This window comes from Anas platyrhynchos, chromosome 1 (assembly GCF_047663525.1).
Source record: "Anas platyrhynchos isolate ZD024472 breed Pekin duck chromosome 1, IASCAAS_PekinDuck_T2T, whole genome shotgun sequence".
NCBI classification, from domain to species: Eukaryota; Metazoa; Chordata; class Aves; order Anseriformes; family Anatidae; genus Anas; species Anas platyrhynchos.
The window spans coordinates 78,506,491-78,523,947 of record NC_092587.1 but is presented as its reverse complement, the minus strand read 5'-3'; the positions used below and the strand labels follow the sequence as shown (position 1 = coordinate 78,523,947).

Below are 17,457 nucleotides of genomic sequence, written 5' to 3'. Positions count from 1 at the left end.
ATACATACTGAGCAATTGCCTTCAGAAGGAACTTCTCAGCAAGGAGAAAATCCATTAATTTACACAGTAAAGCACAGAAGAAAATGAAATTATGTATTAGAGAGAACATACATGTAATGACCCTGTAACAGTTGTAAAGCCCTATTATGATTCCTATTGTTGCTTCTGTGACCAAGCTTGTATGACTCATTCGTTGGACTTTGCCAGTCTTGGACAACAGAGTGACCACACACATCTTGCTGGGGCAACAGCACTCTGTTGTCCTCTGCTCAACACATGGATGCTTCTTTTTCCTTCCTTGCAGTGCATTAACCTCAGTTGCTATTCTGGTCCTTGTGATACTCGATAAAGAAATGGCTCAACTATACACACAATAGTAATGAGACATGACAGACAACAAAACAAGTGTTTAGGAATCTTCCATACTATCACAGGCATGGGTCTACATGTACATTATCAATAGTTGGGAAGAGAGATTTACCATAACCTTGTAACAGAACAGTATTTGATATTAGCTGCATTGGAGAGAGAGAGAGACTAGCACAATTCAGACTTAGAGTCAGTTTATGAACTAAGAAATTAATTTAAACTTAACTTTGGGCATGAACAGCCTGAAGCACAATCAGCCTTAACTGTCAATAGTACTATTCCAAGAAAAGAACATACTGAATTTTTCCATTCTACCTTTTTCCCTTCTTCCTCTAAAGAGAGCTGGGGTAAAACCTGGCAATGCCACTCCACCAAGTCTTCAAACTGAGAAGAAATTATCATTTTAAAATCCTCCTGGATTTTGCTGCTTGTTTTCTTTGCCTTTTTTCCTTTTCCTTGCCTGGAGAAAGTTGGAGTTTGGGGGAAAAAAAAAAAGAAAAAAAAAAGTCTGTCCATTGTTCCATAATCTTGGTTAAAAGAAATAAATATATCAGTGGGAAAAAAAAAAAAAAAAACTACAAAACACACACACACAAACAAACAAACAACAACAAAACAGCTCCTAAAGAGTGTTCTTTTGGAAATTTAAAAAAAAAAAAAAAAAAAAAAAAAAACACAAACAAACAAACAAACAAAAAGTTTGTCTTCTGCTTTTCCTGCATTCTCTTTGAATCTTCAGATATTACAGTTTCATTGATCCTCACAAACACAGAAGGATCAGTACAGAAACAAAAAACTGTACTGAAGTTTACTGCCCTGCTAGGGGAATTTTAGTATATATCAGAGTTTTATTAAGCAGCTCTGCTGTCTGCAATGGACCACTTCCTCAGTGATAAAGTCCTTTTTTTGTCCCAAATCAAACCATATGGATGTCTAAAAGAAACTTCCCAAAGGATTTCACTAGGGAGTTTTCTTCAAAAGCTAGGTCAGAGCACTAGGGACATGATGTTCCAGAATGAGTTTGTTTCCAAAGGTGATATAAAGTCATGGGAAAAATGGTCAGAGAAAGACCACCTAGACCTTCCCTTGTCCCTCTGCGGGATCATTTCAAGCCATGTAAGACCTGATGGATTTATTTACTCTGTTGATAAGGACCTTCGATTATATAGACATCCCAGCAGCTCCAGGCAATATATTCTGGAGATTGTGCTCTCTGTTTTTTCCTCATGTCTAACTTGATTATGTCTTTTTGCAACATACACTCATCGGTTCTTGTACCACTCATTCAGGATATGAGCTGGTGGTCTCCATTTGAAGCTTTCTATATGAGGTTGAAGTATTCAGTTATAACACTTCCCAAGTTCTCTTTTATTTGGCAAACAACTCCAATTTCCTGTTTTCCTCACGTTATGTTTTAAACTATGTTGCACATTTGATCATTGCTTTTGTCATCTAGCTCTTCTTAGACTTGCACTTGGTCAGGAAAGGATCCCATATCATAATTTACCAGAGTTCTTCATGTACCTTGCAGGCTAGGCACCTCTGTGCCTAAGTGCAGAACAGATCTTCTTTGCAACAGAATGATGCCATGATTCTAAATACCTTATCTGTGATCATTAAAATTGTAGGGATTTCTTTACAGTTCCAGCATAAACATGTACTGCCACCTAACTTTTTCATGTAGCTTTAATTTGACTTTTTTTTTTTCTCCCTGTTCTTAGCACTTATGTAAGCAAGAAATTACTTTTTTTTTTTTTTTCCAGATTGGCATGTGAGTTCTGTTCAACTAATTTGGTAATCATAACCAATGAGTAGAGTCTAAAAGTATGCCTGTTGTTAAGAAGATTTTTTTGTTTGTTTGCTTCCAGAAATGGTGCTTATCACCAACTAAACTTGTTCTGCTGCAATGTTTCTTAATTATTTCTCTAATAAAGATCGTATCTGGAAAAATTAGATAACATCAGAAAAAGACAAATATTACACAAGTCCAAAATATGAGCCAAACTGAGAAGAGATATAACACACCATTTTTAGAGAAGATTTGTAAAGATTCATAAGCCTATTGCCAAAACAAAGCTATATGTTTTATATTTTTTTATATTTTTTTATTTATATATATATATTTTTTTATGTATATATAAGTGTACATCTCCTCTCATATATTGCTTGGTATATACCTCTATTTAAATATAGGATTCCAATTCATTAAACAGGGAAATCCAGAAATGAAAATTATTTGTAAAACACTAAATCTTTGCCTGAATACTCTTATGTGTTTGTTTTTGTTTTTGTTTTTTTTTTGTGCAAAATACTTCACATGAGGACGTGTTAGTTATACTTAGTAGGCACAAAATAGTCATTTATGATGTTAATCAGTAGTTAATTTAGAAACAAATTTAATCTCCCTTTGGTAATACTCACTCAAGAAAATAGGTTTACAAATGAACTACATATAAGAGCTAACAACGTGAAGAATATTGCTTTCAAGAACATCTTCTTGAACAATGACTTTCAGGGTGTGATCCTAACTCATGGTTCTTGCCCTGCATTTTTTCTGTCTTACCTCTTGGCACACCTGCAGCTCTGGGTACATGTTGTTCAGTATATCTTTGGTCTGCCTCATTAATTGTTATAAACTGATCAGGTTATTTTAAGAACTTGTAAGATAATTTTTTAACGAAAGAAGAAAAACTGCAGAAGACAGATTTCCAAGAAACATATATCAGAATCAAATTTGACCTAGTTTGTGAATCTTGTTTGGAGTTTCTCTTTAATATTTATCATTTGTCTAGATTGTATGTTAGAGTATACGGAAGATGCAGGAAACTACAATTTAAGCATATTGGATGGCTTAAGTTCAGAACTGATGCAAGTGTATGGAAGGCCAAATTCATTGAGGTTTCAGTAATTCTGTCAGGTATGAAATGGTACCTCTGGCATTCATAGAGTAATATTTAAATATTTTTTTTCCTTTGTTTTATTTTCAGTAACCTTTTTCACCAATTTCATCACCATTTTCACCAACTACAGAAAACTATGCTTGGATTCATTTTCATTTTAAATGAAACTTTTACAGCCCTTGCCTCTGAAAATCTTTTCTATAGCTGTCATCAGACTCTATATTAAATACTGGAAATTTGGATTAAAGTGATATTCATATTTAGACAAAATGTTCAGATCTAATCTTCTGCTTCTACTTTTTTTTTTTTTTGGTCTTTATTTCAAAACTATTTTCTCATAAATGGAGAAACATATGGCTAGAAGATATTTCCATTGCAGTCTAGCGTCTTTGTTGGTGTGTTTCAAAACCACTATGAGGACAACACAAACCTGCTGAATGTAGTATCCCTGATGTCGTTGCCCTTTCAGTATCTGTTAGGGAATTCAACCACAAAGTGGTGCTGTTGCAAAAGCTAACATTTAACGGGGAAAACCAACTCCTTCCTTTTAGTGACGACCCAAGGCATACATAAAACCCAATGAAAATGTTCATCCATTTACAAACTAACATGCATATCTCATCTATAAATATTCTATTTTATTAATGTAAAATGGAATTAGAGTGGTATCTTAATATTTGGGGAAAAATGTATGTCTTCAAAGTATGTAAAAGATTAAATATTCTAATCAAATTAATCAGATCAATGTATAATAATTATTCCAATTAAAATCCTCAGAAATTGAAGACGACTTTCTACAACATGCTCAGAGCAATATTTCAAATTCTTCAAGACTGAACACAGACTTGTTCAAAATAACATGATTTTGTTTTGATGGAAGTCAGAACCTCACATCCAAGGACTACAGTTAAAATAAGATGATCATTTGGGACCTTCATAGTGTGTCATCAAAAAAAAAAAAAAAAAAAAAAAAAAGGTAATTAAAATCCATTTGTATTAAGGCTTATCCTTAAAAACAAACAAACAAAACAAACAAACAAATATATAAAACCACCTAGAAGAACAGATGATGTAAAAATATCTAGGTAAAAACAGCTTCAAATCAACAGAAACATCTTTAGAGAAAAGTGTGGAAAACTGCAAGTACCAAACAAGTCTCCGTTTTCTAAAGCTGTGAAAACACAGTCTACAATGCTTTTTACAGTGCACACATATTTGGTAAGATTAAGGTGTCACATATCATATTACAAGGCTTCTGAATGCCCACAGACCCAGACACGAGTACAGGGCAAAACCCCTCAACTTTTGTAAACTGCCCGACTCTAGCAGATGTGCCTCCCATCAGAGGTAGGCATCCTCTATGCCTAAGACATTTACTTGTAACCTATTTATTTGCCTTCTTTTTGCTGGGCTATCTGCAAATGGGAAGTTCCCCAGGCTAGGGCTGCTTTCAGATGCTTAACCCTTTGCATACCTCTGAGGGAACATTCTCAAGCAATAGGAAAATCTTCTATTCCTAGCATTATTTGTCTACTTCAGGAGATTTAAAGCTGAGTCATATTTTAGGCATTTCTCAAATCCAACTATAATGTTGGGGGGGGGTGGACAGGCATAATTTTTTTTCCTCTCCTTTTAGCTGAGAAAGATCTAAAAAAGATGGAAACTACATTCAACCAAAGAGAGAAGACAAAAATACTCTTGAGCTGATCAAGACTTCTGTGTTTTGTTTTGTTTTGTTTTTGTGGATTGGCAGAGCAGCAATTTACAGTAGAATATTCTTAGGAATCAGTGATGGAAGATCTCTCCTTCTGCATCTGGACGGTTAGAGGGAATAAGCAACTCAGGCAGGATTTATGTGACTGATACAATATGTAGAATTCAGAGTTCCCTAAATAGGATTATTTAATGGTTGAGAAAAATCAGATAAAGTGCAACCACAACAAATGCAATACCTGCCATGTTTCAATCGACCGTGGAAAATATTTCAATAAAACTATGACAACTATCTAGGTAGCTTTAAATGTCTTAAAGAAGATGGTACAATGCTTTGACAGCATGAGAGGGCTAATCATTCTTACAAAGGGAGGAGAAAGAGAAAAACATTCTTTGTTAAATAACAAAAGAGAAATGTTCATGAGCTTATAAAGGAAGTATTCACTACGGAAACAATCAGGTAATGTAAGTTTTTAAGTATTGTATAATATAAGCAGGTTCTTATGACTGTGACTTGTTCAATTATGCTTGAATCAAGTAGAAAAGAAAGATGACTTAAGCAAGTAAATTTAGAGGGAGACTTAGAGGCATGCAGCTAAATTTATCAGCCATCTCTGTGAGCAATCACTCTAAAAAAAAGTTTGGAAACCAGTCACTGCTGGTTGCTGATGAACTTTCCATGTTTTTGGCACTCACCATCCTTTCTTAATGGACTAATCTGCAAATCAAAACAGGAGCAATATCTGGATACAAATCCACCCTGAGCTCTATTCTTAAGAGTGGATATTTCTCCTAAAATGTATCTTTTTGTTGTTGAAACTTGGGTTGACAAAAATGATGACCAAAAAAAATAATGTGTCCAAGATCTAGAAGTAATAAAATAAATAAATAAAAGCGCTAGAGGGAAGGAGTGAGTGGAGACTTATGGCTTTACAGTTCTGCAGTTCTGTTTCTCTATTTCACCTGTTTTACATGTCCTATAATGTCTTCTGAGTATGGGTAAGAATAGAAACACATGCTTGCAGTTTGACCAAAGTGTGTGCATGTATATGTGTGTGAGTGTGCGTGTGGGAGACAGACAGAGGATGGGGGGAAAGAGAAAGAGAGAGAGAAGTAGATGGACTTAGAGTGCAAACACAGAGACATTCCTGCAATAAAATACTTGTCTTCTGAGAATCACAGTCCGGAAGAGATGGTTATGATTTAACAAAAGAATTCTCTAAAATGTTCCCTGGTGCTAATACCATTCTTAATAACAAGAAAAGATTTTACCAGGAAGAGGAATGAAACCATCTATTGAGTTTAAAAAAAAAAAAAAAATGAACAAAAGAAAATAGGGACATGATGAGATTTTTAGAGCACACAAGGGAAAAAAAAATATCTTTATGACAATTTTGTCATTTTCAAAAAAATACCTCATTCTCTGAAACTGCCCAGCTAGGCAAGGTTATTATAAATGGTAGGTAGTGAAAGAAGAGTGTGGCAATAAAGGGGTTAATCTGCAGAGCACAGAGCCATCTGGCTGAGCTGGTTTGTTATAATCGAGCAGATTATGTTCACGGGACTCAGAGTTTAAGGCTCCTCTCCCATAGAGCAACTCTGCACAACCCAAGCAGACCAACTTTGTGACTTTGAATGAACATATTTACATCCACCTTTCTCTTCATGTCGACTTTTCTGGAAACATTCACACGGATGCCATGGTTACTCCTACCACGGTAAGGGAAATTTGACGTTTTCTAATAGGGTCCTTAGAGGGCGGGGAGGGGAGGGGGGGGGAGAGGGTTTCTTTAAAGAAGTATAATGGGGGGGGGGGGGGGGGGCGTCTTGTAAACAGTAGATCTGTCCTAAACGTTGTTGCTTTTACCATTGTGCCTGCTCCTTCCCCCACCCCTACTTGCCCTATAGCTTGCTCTAGTCCTGAGGTTCCTCTCTCCTCCTGCTTCGCACTCTGTTGTTCAAGTCCCTGGCAAGAAAACAGAAGAAGAAAAATATGAGGTGCTAAAGGAATCTGATTTAAGAGGAAAAAGCAAGGGAGACTCTTGGTTTTATTTTAAAAGGGAAACCAGAAACTTCAGATATAACAAAAGGGACTGAAAATCTTGAGCAGGGATTGCAAGAACCAGCTTCAGCATACATAGCATGCTTGCCCTCAGGGAAAGTTACAGCCTATGACAGGCAAAGTGAAAATTTCCAATTTCTAGACCTTGCCTGTCTCAGGTAACTAACTTCACTGGAGCTTTTTTTTTTTTTTTTTTTTGTGTGTGTGTGTATGTGTGTGTGTGCCAGACGGTAGGAAGTCCATGACTTTTGAATCAATCTCCATTCTCCTCAAACCCAAACATTAAATTCTCTGGTAGGAGCTGGAGATCAAAGGATTCCCTGCACATCTGTATCTAGGTGAAAAAGATACACTCACTTTGTGCTAGGACAGAAGAGAAACTATTCTTACGCTGCAATTTCAAGTGTTTGGTAAGTGCCTTCTAGGAATGCAGCACACGACTAATAAACACAGACGCACATATAGAGAGCAAAATAGAAAGCTGTTTCTCATCTAAACAGCTGAAATGCAGCTTAAAGCGTCAGTTACTGTTGAGTCCTTATGGAGACACCATACTGCTATTAGCCAAGAGGGGAAAAAGTCCTTGAATGGTTTAGATAGTTTTCTGATCAGTTCTTAATCCTTCATTAAAATAAACGGGAAAGCTCTGTGTTGGTCCTATCTCTTGAACTATAAATATGCAGCATCTGGAGAGATGGATATTTTGGATTGAATAGGGCTGCTATGCACACATTCTCTCATTCCTATATTGCAAAACCAGTTATTTAGAGATGCGAGTGTGTGTGCGTGGGTTTTTTTTTCACCCTTTTTAAATAGAAAGAGATGTGTGCTATATTGTCCAGTCAATTGTTATGAGCTACAAGCTTTCAAAAAGCACTCTTTTCTCTTAGGCTCATGTGATTTGTTGCATGAGGGGTGCAAATGGTATGTAAAGTTTGCCTTTACATTGTGCCTTCAGGAAAATACTCAGACAAATAGGAAATATATTCTCAGGCACTGAAATACCTCATCCGTGTAAGTGTGTCTTTAGAGGAGAAGTACAAGAAACACCTATAAATAAAATGTCAGAAAAAAAAACTCTAGTTAAAAAAATAAAATCTTACTTTGTGGCAAGACAGACAAAAGCAGTAGAGAATGAAAGAGAGTTCGGCACAATTCCAACTGCTTGTAGTAAAAAGACTGCTTTCAGATACACGTGTCAGCATCAGGAGCTGTGTGTGTGAGCATGGTAGGGGGAGGAAAACTAGGGACAATTACAGGTGGAGGGCCCTCAATATGGGGAGAAGAGGATGTACCAGCAAGGCTAGGATGGAAGTGCTTTGTGTAGGAGGGTGCTATATTTTGAGGTATGCAATATATTTAGGGTTTGGATTTTTTTTTTTCTTCCCAGGAAAAAAAAAAAAGGCGGGGGGGGGGGGGGGGGATTTGTAGGTAGACACAAGTTCAGACTGAAAGTGTTACATGCTGAAAATAAACTTCAATATATTGTATTGTGTACTGGAGTAATAAGAGCAGGTGAGCCATGCAAAGGTGGTAATCATAAAAGGAAAACTACTTCAGGTCAGCTGGAAAACAAGTATCTTCGTGGGTGGAGGAGCTCAGAAGGGGCAGTAACACTTCAGAGGGATGGGAAAAGGTGCAGGCTGGAGGCTGGGTGAGGATATGAAAGGGACATACAAGGATGGTGGGGTCTGCAAGGGGGAGGTAGGGTAGGCAGTGGGAATGGAGAGAGAAAGGTGAATGTATGGGGCACAGAGGATGTTTGGAGGAAGAAGAAAAATGTGAACTATTGTATATTTGGAGAGAGTCATGGAAAATGCATCGAAAATGATCAGCTACATGAAGCTTGTGGGAGGGTCTAAAGGAGACACCTTTGACTGTCAAGAAATAGGTATGAGGGTGTATTTGGAAGGCAGGTGTTGGAGCATGAAAGGGAAGACTTGCGTGGAGATGGAAACACATGCCAAGAAGAGAAATAGAGAGGACAAAAAGAGCAGGATGGAATGAGGGTGTGGTGATAGAAAAAGGGTATAGAGAGCCATAAAAGTGTGTGAGGAGGGAAGAGCTGAAAGAAATTTCAGAGGAGGCTGGAAACCTGCTGGAGTGTTGTAAATAGTTGGTGCCTGGCTATGAGGAAGAAGCAGAACAGAGAGAAAAGCTGTATGAAGGTGCTGTGAGGAGATGCAAGATAATGGAAATTATGGGGGCAGGATGAATAGTGGCAGGAATATAAAGATGTGGCAGGTCTCAAGTAGCATGAGAACAGGGAAAGAAGGATGGGTATAGGAGGCATGAAAATGAAATTAAAAGCAGAGGTTTGTGCAAAGGTGTCTGGACAAAAGGTGGTTTAAAGCAGGTATAGGATGAGAGCACAGGGTGAGAGGAAATTTAGTTTTGTATTGCTTTGAAGACAAAGAAAGTCCTTGTCCAAAGATACAGGAGTAACTTAGACATCATCAATATAGGATGCCTCTTATTTGCAGTTGGGATATAATAGTGGAAGAACAATCAAAACATATCAACAGAAACACCTGAGGAATACAGTGGAAAGTAAGGAATAATGTGGGGAGAACACATACACGGATAAAAAGGGGTGATTTCCTATTAAGACAAATGTAACAAATGTGCTCATAACTCTGGTAGGTACTGGCTAAGTGAAGCAGTAAGAGGAAATAACACAAATGTGTGAGCGGAGACATGACTAAAGATATAAAGGGGTGGGAGGGGAAGGAATGGGAGGGATAACTACCTGCAGGGCTTTATAGGCCACATGTACTAAGGTTAAAAGATAAGTGTGAAGTGTGTGGGGAGGTGAGTGGAGTTGGGAGCTGTAGGGCATGAAGTGGGAGTAAATGAAAATGGCAGTTCATGTTACAAGGAGTGAGAAACATCATAGGTTGACAAACGAATGTGTGTAAGCAAGGAAGGTACGTGCTGGTTTGCATCTGCTTGTAAGGGTTGTGAAAGGGAAGATGAAAGAAGTGAAAATCTGTTTCTGACAAGAGAGAGTTGTGCACACAGCATGCTCAAAGTAAATGAAGGAAGAACAGGTAATGATTACAGAGCTAAACATGGAACCTGGGAAACTGAAAACAGGTTATGGGGGAGGGAAGAGTGATGAAGAGTGGGAAAAAGTTAATGAGGGTATAGGCCATTTGTGTTTATTGGCATCTTAGTTTGAAGGGGACTGTGTAAGAGCGCAGGAGGCTATACATGCACGCATGGCAGCACAAGAGCAGGTTGGCAGTTAAGCACAAGGGGAGAGCAAGTAGAAGGCACAGATAAATACATTTAGTGAACGATGATAGGTGCATGGATAAATGAGATGCTGGTTTTGTGTGCAAACAGGGCAATAGACAGATGTGTTCAGTGACTGTTGTGCTTGCATGACTGGCAGAGTTCCACAGGAAGACGTGATGAGAACGATCCATCCAGTCTGCATAAGGAAGCTGTGCATGAGGTTCATGTAAGAGTACTGGTTTCTTGTAAGGGATATTCATCTGAGTGGAAGGAACAAACATGCACCCTGGAAGCTGCAGTGATGTGTACAAGAGTTATTGGAGACAGAACAGGAGAATTACGTGTCCATTGCAAATGTGGCACAACTCTCTGTGTTGAAATAGGTTATATAAGGTGCACAACAGAGGTGAGTTTTGTGAGTTTAGAGAAGCAATGTTTGCGTTGTGAGGGAGGGAAGGCAAAGATGACTAACTAGGAGAATGGTTTAGTGCGTGGGTAGCAATAGGACTGAACGTGTACTATATGTGCTTGCCTTCTGTATGAAGTGTGCAAAAGGCAGACTCTACTTCAAAGATTTTGCAGGCTTTTTCTAAAGAATTACTGAATACTCCTGAGCAAATCCCAGGATGTCTGAAATATTCCATCATCTTCATTTGGAGACATAATGATGTACGTTATTTTTGTGCCTCAGAGCATTAATGTACAGCTGCTGGCACAAAATGGCAGAGACATTCCTCTAGGACCAGTTAACAGGGCTACTAGGTATTTAAACAGGCCAGTGGATGAACATCGGCTGGGTTGAAGAACACATGGGGAGCACAGATGTCAGACAAAAGAAACATGAAAGTACTAGCTTTCTCCATGGCTTGAAGCAGTACTGGAGTAATGTGTAGCTGGCTGAAAGTTGTAAACAGGATACATTTTGGGTGTGAGAGAGAAATACTAAAGATATCTTTCCTTTCAAAACAATCATATAGATTGACAACATCTGTTCTCAAATTGTCCAGTTTGCCTAGAGCTTTTTGGGCACTGTCATGGACTGGCTAGGAACATACTAATTTCCATCTATAGCTGAACAGGAGGTTGGAATTAATCCTGCCAGTTTTGCACTGGGCCAAGATAGTCCAAGCACACAGCACCACTGAGTTGGAAGGTTGAAACCTCTGGGACCAGACCTTATATAGCATCAGTCACATGAAAAATAAAAAGGCATGTGAATACTTACCTAACAGCCATGGGCCCTGTTGGGAACCAGTTGTCTGACTTTACATGTAGATTTTCCACTGCAGAGTCCTGTTATAGCTCAACAGCTGAATAATTTGTCCAGGCAGTGGCTGGACCTGGTCCTTTCCTCCCTGCCTGGTGGTGGTGAGCGTCTCACCAGGTCATGTTATGTGCAGCTGGCACAATGAAGCCATTTTCTATGAGGGAGAGATGTGTGACTGCAGCCAGTGACCATGGCTACCAGGGTTCAGCAGTGCTGAAATCACAGACTACAGCCCACTCAGCCACTGCCACCAGCGAAGCCCAGGGTAAAGCCCCGGCCTTCCACCATATGTTTCCTCCTCACTTAACCACTGAGAAAATGAAAAGCAAATGATGGCATCAACCTGCCAGCTGGATGGGAAAAGGGAAAGGGATTGATGGGTAAAATGAGTGCTGGGTTGTCACAGGAAGGGGTTCAAAGCATGAGTGGATGAGCTGTGTTCAAATGTGAGGAACGTGGAGTATTTGTGTCCTCCTGAACTCTTTTGTAGTCATGAAAGAGCCAGTGAAATCTGCCTGCAACGGTTGGAACATCTGGGTGTCCCCGCAGATGTCTGCTAGTTCTGGGCTATGTGTGTGTCTCCCCATGGGGAGAGTGACTAGGAGCAGACAGTGGAAAGAAATGTGTGGGTAGGGATGACAGAGGTAGATGGCAGCTGTTTCTGTGTGGGAGACAGCCATCTCTGTACATCTGTTGGTGGGGGATGTAGGGATCAGTCTCTTTCAGAGGGGACAGATGGGAAGTGCGTGTGAAGAGAGAAGTGGTAAGGGTGGATATGAAGTAGTTTCAAGGTTGTGAAACAAGTGTTGGAGGGAATATGCAGAGCTATTTTCCTGATTGTATCACAATTCCTAAGTTCGTAAGGTAGAGGACTTCTACAGAAAGCCTCAAGGAAGACTGTGCTTCCTTGGGAATAAAATAAAGAAATAAAGAAAATCCAATTCAGCTAAGAGTCTTCTTCACATGGTACAAACCTCTTGTTGTGTGAGCAAGATCAGCATGGTGGCCCTAAAGCCCCTGTCTTCTTAAGACAGAAAGCATCTGGAAAGATCAGAACAAGACTATATGGTTCTCCGTCTCATCTTTCTCAATCTCTCTGTTCCCCACCTCTTCACACACAGACAGAGGTGTTTCCTAGTCTGACTTCTAAGTTTGTGTTTGAAATTTCCCTCTGTGGAAATATGCGATGATGAAGATGTGTGCAGATGAAGACAGTGCTGTGTTAGATCAGGTCAGAGAAGCAATCTATTGGTTGCATTTCAATGCACTTGACAAGGGTGGCATTTAGTTCCACATTCACATCAAGCAGTATCAGAAAACCAGAGTGCATGACTCATTAACACTCTGTCTATACTTTTGAGGGAGTAACCACCCGCCTAACCATGTAAATATAAAGATTGCATAGAACAGGCTCCATTTGTGTTATCTGTTACAAGCCTGTACTAGAGATGGTGAAAATATTCTTGGAGGATTGCATCCTACTGGGTGTGATTTACAGCACTCCTCCAACATTTTCTGTGCTTCGGCTGCATGTGTTCCCCATTGTGGAACACTAACAATAAATGTACTATTTCCCAGTTCCTCTCTCACATCTTCCAGCACTAAACTCTTTGTTTTGGGTTTGTCTCTACTATAGATATTAAATGTTGTATCTTACTATGGCTGTGTTAACATGTAAGACGCTGTTAATCTCACTAACTGAGAAACATATTTCTTCACCTGCATTTGCCAGAAGTCAGTATCGTTAGAGCTGACTGACATTGAACCAAAGGGTTACAGAAGGGAGATTACATTGTACTATACATGAATGTTTAAAGGCTTGTCTATACTCAGAAGTGAATTCAGGTTGTGAGTGTGAAATTTAAACCCAACAGCTGCTTCTGAATAACTCTGTGGTTAGACAAGTTCTAAGATAGCATCCTCTCCTGTGGCCTCTGCCTCAGCCAGGAGGTGAACAAGCACACTTGCAAGACGAAAACAACTTTTGTTCTCTTAAGAGATGGGATTTGGGCAGTATTTGGTTTCTGTTCAAAACCAAGACCAGATGTTATAGCTTTCAGCTATAAAAGACAGATCTCATAAATCCACTGTAGACATTTAACCAGTTTTCCCAGTATGCTCTCTTTGAGGTAAACTTGTAGTACCACTAGATGCTGAGATGTGTGATGGGCTTGGTTTCGGAAATACTGTGATAATGATAAAAACCATACCTTAGGGGAATCAAAGAGCCACTGTATAGTCATCTGAGCCAAAAAAACAAAACAAAACAAAACAAAACAAAAACTTAGATGCAAAGGCTACAGTGAAAATATTTAAGAACATGGAAACGTGTCTGTGTATGTCCTCTCTCTACCATTCCCCACAGTTCCTTACCCATTCCTATCATGTAAGTGGTGTGCACAAAACCAACTGCATTGTAGCAGCATAAAAAAAGTTCAGTGACACCATCTTAGCAAAAGGGAAACTTTGCACTGGATTAGGTAACAAAAATATGGACATTAAGAGGGAAATGAGAAGTCATATGCTGGGATTTCCTGGGTTTGTACATTCAAAAGTTAGAAAAGATCTATTTGGTTCATTGTTTTGAGCTCCTATGATAAGTTTACTAATTTCTCAAACAATACGTACAATTACAGTCTACATGACTGACTTTCCAAATAGATGATGCAGATAACTCCACAACCTTATAAATCTTCATGTAAGGATAGTTTTTCTTTGTTATTTATTGATTCTTGTATGTTTTCCCACTTAGATCCCCCAATATCTTCAGCAAGTTTTATCTTTTATTTTTTTTTAATACTGTTTAATAAATAAACTCCTCAAATACCTAACACAGGTGGTCCTTCTCTGTTTAATCCCATTCTTTGGTTTACAGAGTGCATATGATTCATTTCTTCCCTTCCTTCCTTCCTTCCTTCCTTCCTTCCTTCCTTCCTTCCTTCCTTCCTTCCTTCCTTCCTTCCTTCCTTCCTTCCTTCCTTCCTCCCTTCCTCCCTTCCTCCCTTCCTCCCTTCCTCCCTTCCTTCCTTCCTTCCTTCCTTCCTTCCTTCCTTCCTTCCTTCCTTCCTTCCTTCCTTCCTCTCTTCCTCTCTTCCTCTCTTCCTCTCTTCCTCTCTTCCTCTCTTCCTCTCTTCCTCTCTTCCTCTCTTCCTTCCTCTCTTCCTCTCTCCCTTTTATTAAATACACCTGTTTCAGATTTCTGGTTTTCTTTAATTTTATCCACTACCACATTGGCTCTGGTGAGGCCGCACCTCAAGTACTGTGTTCGGTTTTGGGCCCCTCACTACAAGAAGGACATCGAGGTGCTCAAGAGAGTCCAGGGAAGAGCAACAAAGCTGGTGAGGGGTCTGGAGAACAAGTTACGAGGAGCAGCTGAGGGAGCTGGGATTGTTCAGCCTGGAGAAAAGGAGGCTCAGGGGTGACCTTATCGTTCTCTATAGGTACATTAAAGGAGGCTGTAGCGTGGTGGGGGTTGGTCTATTTTCCCATGTGCCTGGTGACAGGACAAGGGGGAATGGGCTAAAGTTACACCAGGGGAGGTTTAGGTTGGATATTAGGAAAAACTTCTTTACCAAAAGGGTTGTTAGGCATTGGAATGGGCTGTGGTTGAGTCACCATCCCTGGAGGTCTTTAAAAGACGTTTAGATGTTGAGCTTAGTGATATGGTTTAGTGGAGGACTTGTTAGTGTTAGGTCAGAGGTTGGACGAGGTTATCTTGGAGGTCTCTTCCAACCTAGATGATTTTGTGTGATTCTGTGGTAACACTAGAATGTCCAGGACTAAAGGTGATATTCAAAAACCAGATCTCTTTCATGTCTGTCTGCACACACCACTATGCATGTGTATGCTTTCTGTAATTATATTTTGCACTCTTCAGTTCTTTCTTCTCTCTTCTACTACAAAATAACCCCTCTGTAATTAGTCCAGCACTAATTTATTGTTTAAATCAAACTAATTTTTGATACTACAAATTTCCAACTTCTTCCCTAAAATCTAATATAGGTGCTTTGAACTGATTTTCCCTAGACTTATTATCCTGGGCTTTTCCATTCTGAGTCTCTTATTTTCTGCCCATTTTTCTAGCCACTTTCTATCCCTCTATGTAACTTTTTTTTTTTTTTTTTTTTTAATTTTCACTATCTTTTCCATCCTTTCTACTAATTTGCAGTACATTCCTTCTCCACTGTACTACTTCTTGTCAGCTTTACCCCTTAATATGTTCAGAATGCTCAGTGAAACAACTGAAGAGAGTGATACCTCAGCCTTGATAATTTTCATTTTCCAATATCCTGCTTTATGGCTTACATCCAATTTTCAGGTCAGGTGTGTTTTGCAGAGTTGATATAAGACACTTATAAACTGAATATATGTACGTGCAGGGTATGTGTGTGTATGCAAATGGAAGAGGAAGGCTCAATATGTGACTTCACTGTGAAAACACTGCATCCTATTTCTTCATACTCCTCTTACTGGCCTTCCTAGCACTCTCTTTGCCCTCCTTTTAGGTCACGTAGGACTGCTGCTACAATAGTTCATTGTTGCATTGGCCAACTCATTGCCTCACGTGGAATTTCAAGCACAAATACAGGCTGGGCAGAGAATGGATTGAAAGCAGCCCTGATGAGAAGGACTTGAGGGTCGTGGTTGATGAGAAGCTTGACATGAGCCTGCAATCTGCACCTGCGGCCCAGAAAGCCAGCTGTATCCTGGGCTGTATCAAAAGAAGTGTGGCCAGGAGGTTAAGGGAAGTGATTGCTCCCCTCTACTCTGTTCTCATGGAATACTGTGTTCAGCTCTGGGGTACTCAGCTCAAGAAAGGCACGGAAGTATTAGAATGAGTCCAGAGGAGGGCCACAAAGATGATCAAGGGGCTGAAGCACCCATCCTATAAACATGAGAGAGTTGAGTTTGTTCTACCTGGAGAAGAGAGGGCTCCAGGGAGACCTTATAATAGCCCTCCAATACCTAAAGGAGGCCTACATGAAAGCTAAGGAGGGGCTCTTTATTGTGGAGTGTAGTGCTAGGATGAGGAGTAATGGCTTTAAACTGAAAGAGGGCAGATTTAGATTAGATATTACAAAGAATTTTTTACTCAGAGGGTGGTGAGGCACAGGAACAGGTGGCCCAGAGAATCTGTGGATGTCCTCCTATTCCTTGAAATGTTCAAGGCCAGGTTGGATGGGGCAACCTGGTCTAGTGGAAGGTATCCCTGCCTATATCAGGGAGGTGGTATTAGATGATGTTTAAGTTCCTCTCCAACCCAAACCATTCTATAATTCTATGATTCTGTGAATTTTATTATAAAGTTCTGCCCTCTTTTCTGACAGGAAGTCAGGCTTCTTGTCATCATGTTAGTGTGCAAAGTAACTTTTTCTCCACCTTAGCTCTGCCATTCACAAAAGCAGTATCTGTTCACAGACCGGGCTTCATCATGTTACTTCCACCACTAACTACCCCCATGTATCCCATCTACTTGCCCTCTACTTTCAATTTACTCTTAAGCACCAAAACCTTCTTTTGTAACAGAGTGGTAACAGCTGACTTGTGCTAACAGAAGTGAGAGCCCTCAAGACTGTGTACAAAATAAACTAATTTTTCAAAAAATTATGGAAAAGAAATTTTTATCTTATAAACAATGAGTGTTATTAAAGCATATCCTTTTCACATGGACTACCCAGCAGCTTCTTCATACATAAACAAAGACCAAAGCATCTGTAGTTAAAAGGTCTTGGTATTAGTACAAACAAGAACTATCAGATTTTTGAACCTAATGGTCCTAAGGTCCAGAAGGCTGGATTTTCAAAAACAGAGTTGATATTTCTTTCTTTGAAGTGAGCAGAATTTTTAATGTTGATAGCAATAGAAGCATAATTAATACAAACTATGAGGATCTCGAAGTCCCACAA

The 17,457-nt window shown here is 39.4% G+C and overlaps 1 protein-coding gene across 1 annotated transcript in view; it reads left to right on the top strand.

Annotated features, from left to right (window-relative positions):
* The first annotated feature begins 6,372 nt into the window (after positions 1-6,372).
* NTF3 (neurotrophin 3) overlaps positions 6,373-17,457 on the top strand; it is a 63,537-nt gene continuing 52,452 nt past the window's right edge. Inside the window, exon 1 of the mRNA XM_005012642.6 lies at positions 6,373-6,700. Within this exon, the coding sequence (XP_005012699.3) occupies positions 6,683-6,700 (18 nt within the window). The 5' untranslated portion in view covers positions 6,373-6,682. The remainder of the gene's footprint in view (positions 6,701-17,457) is intronic.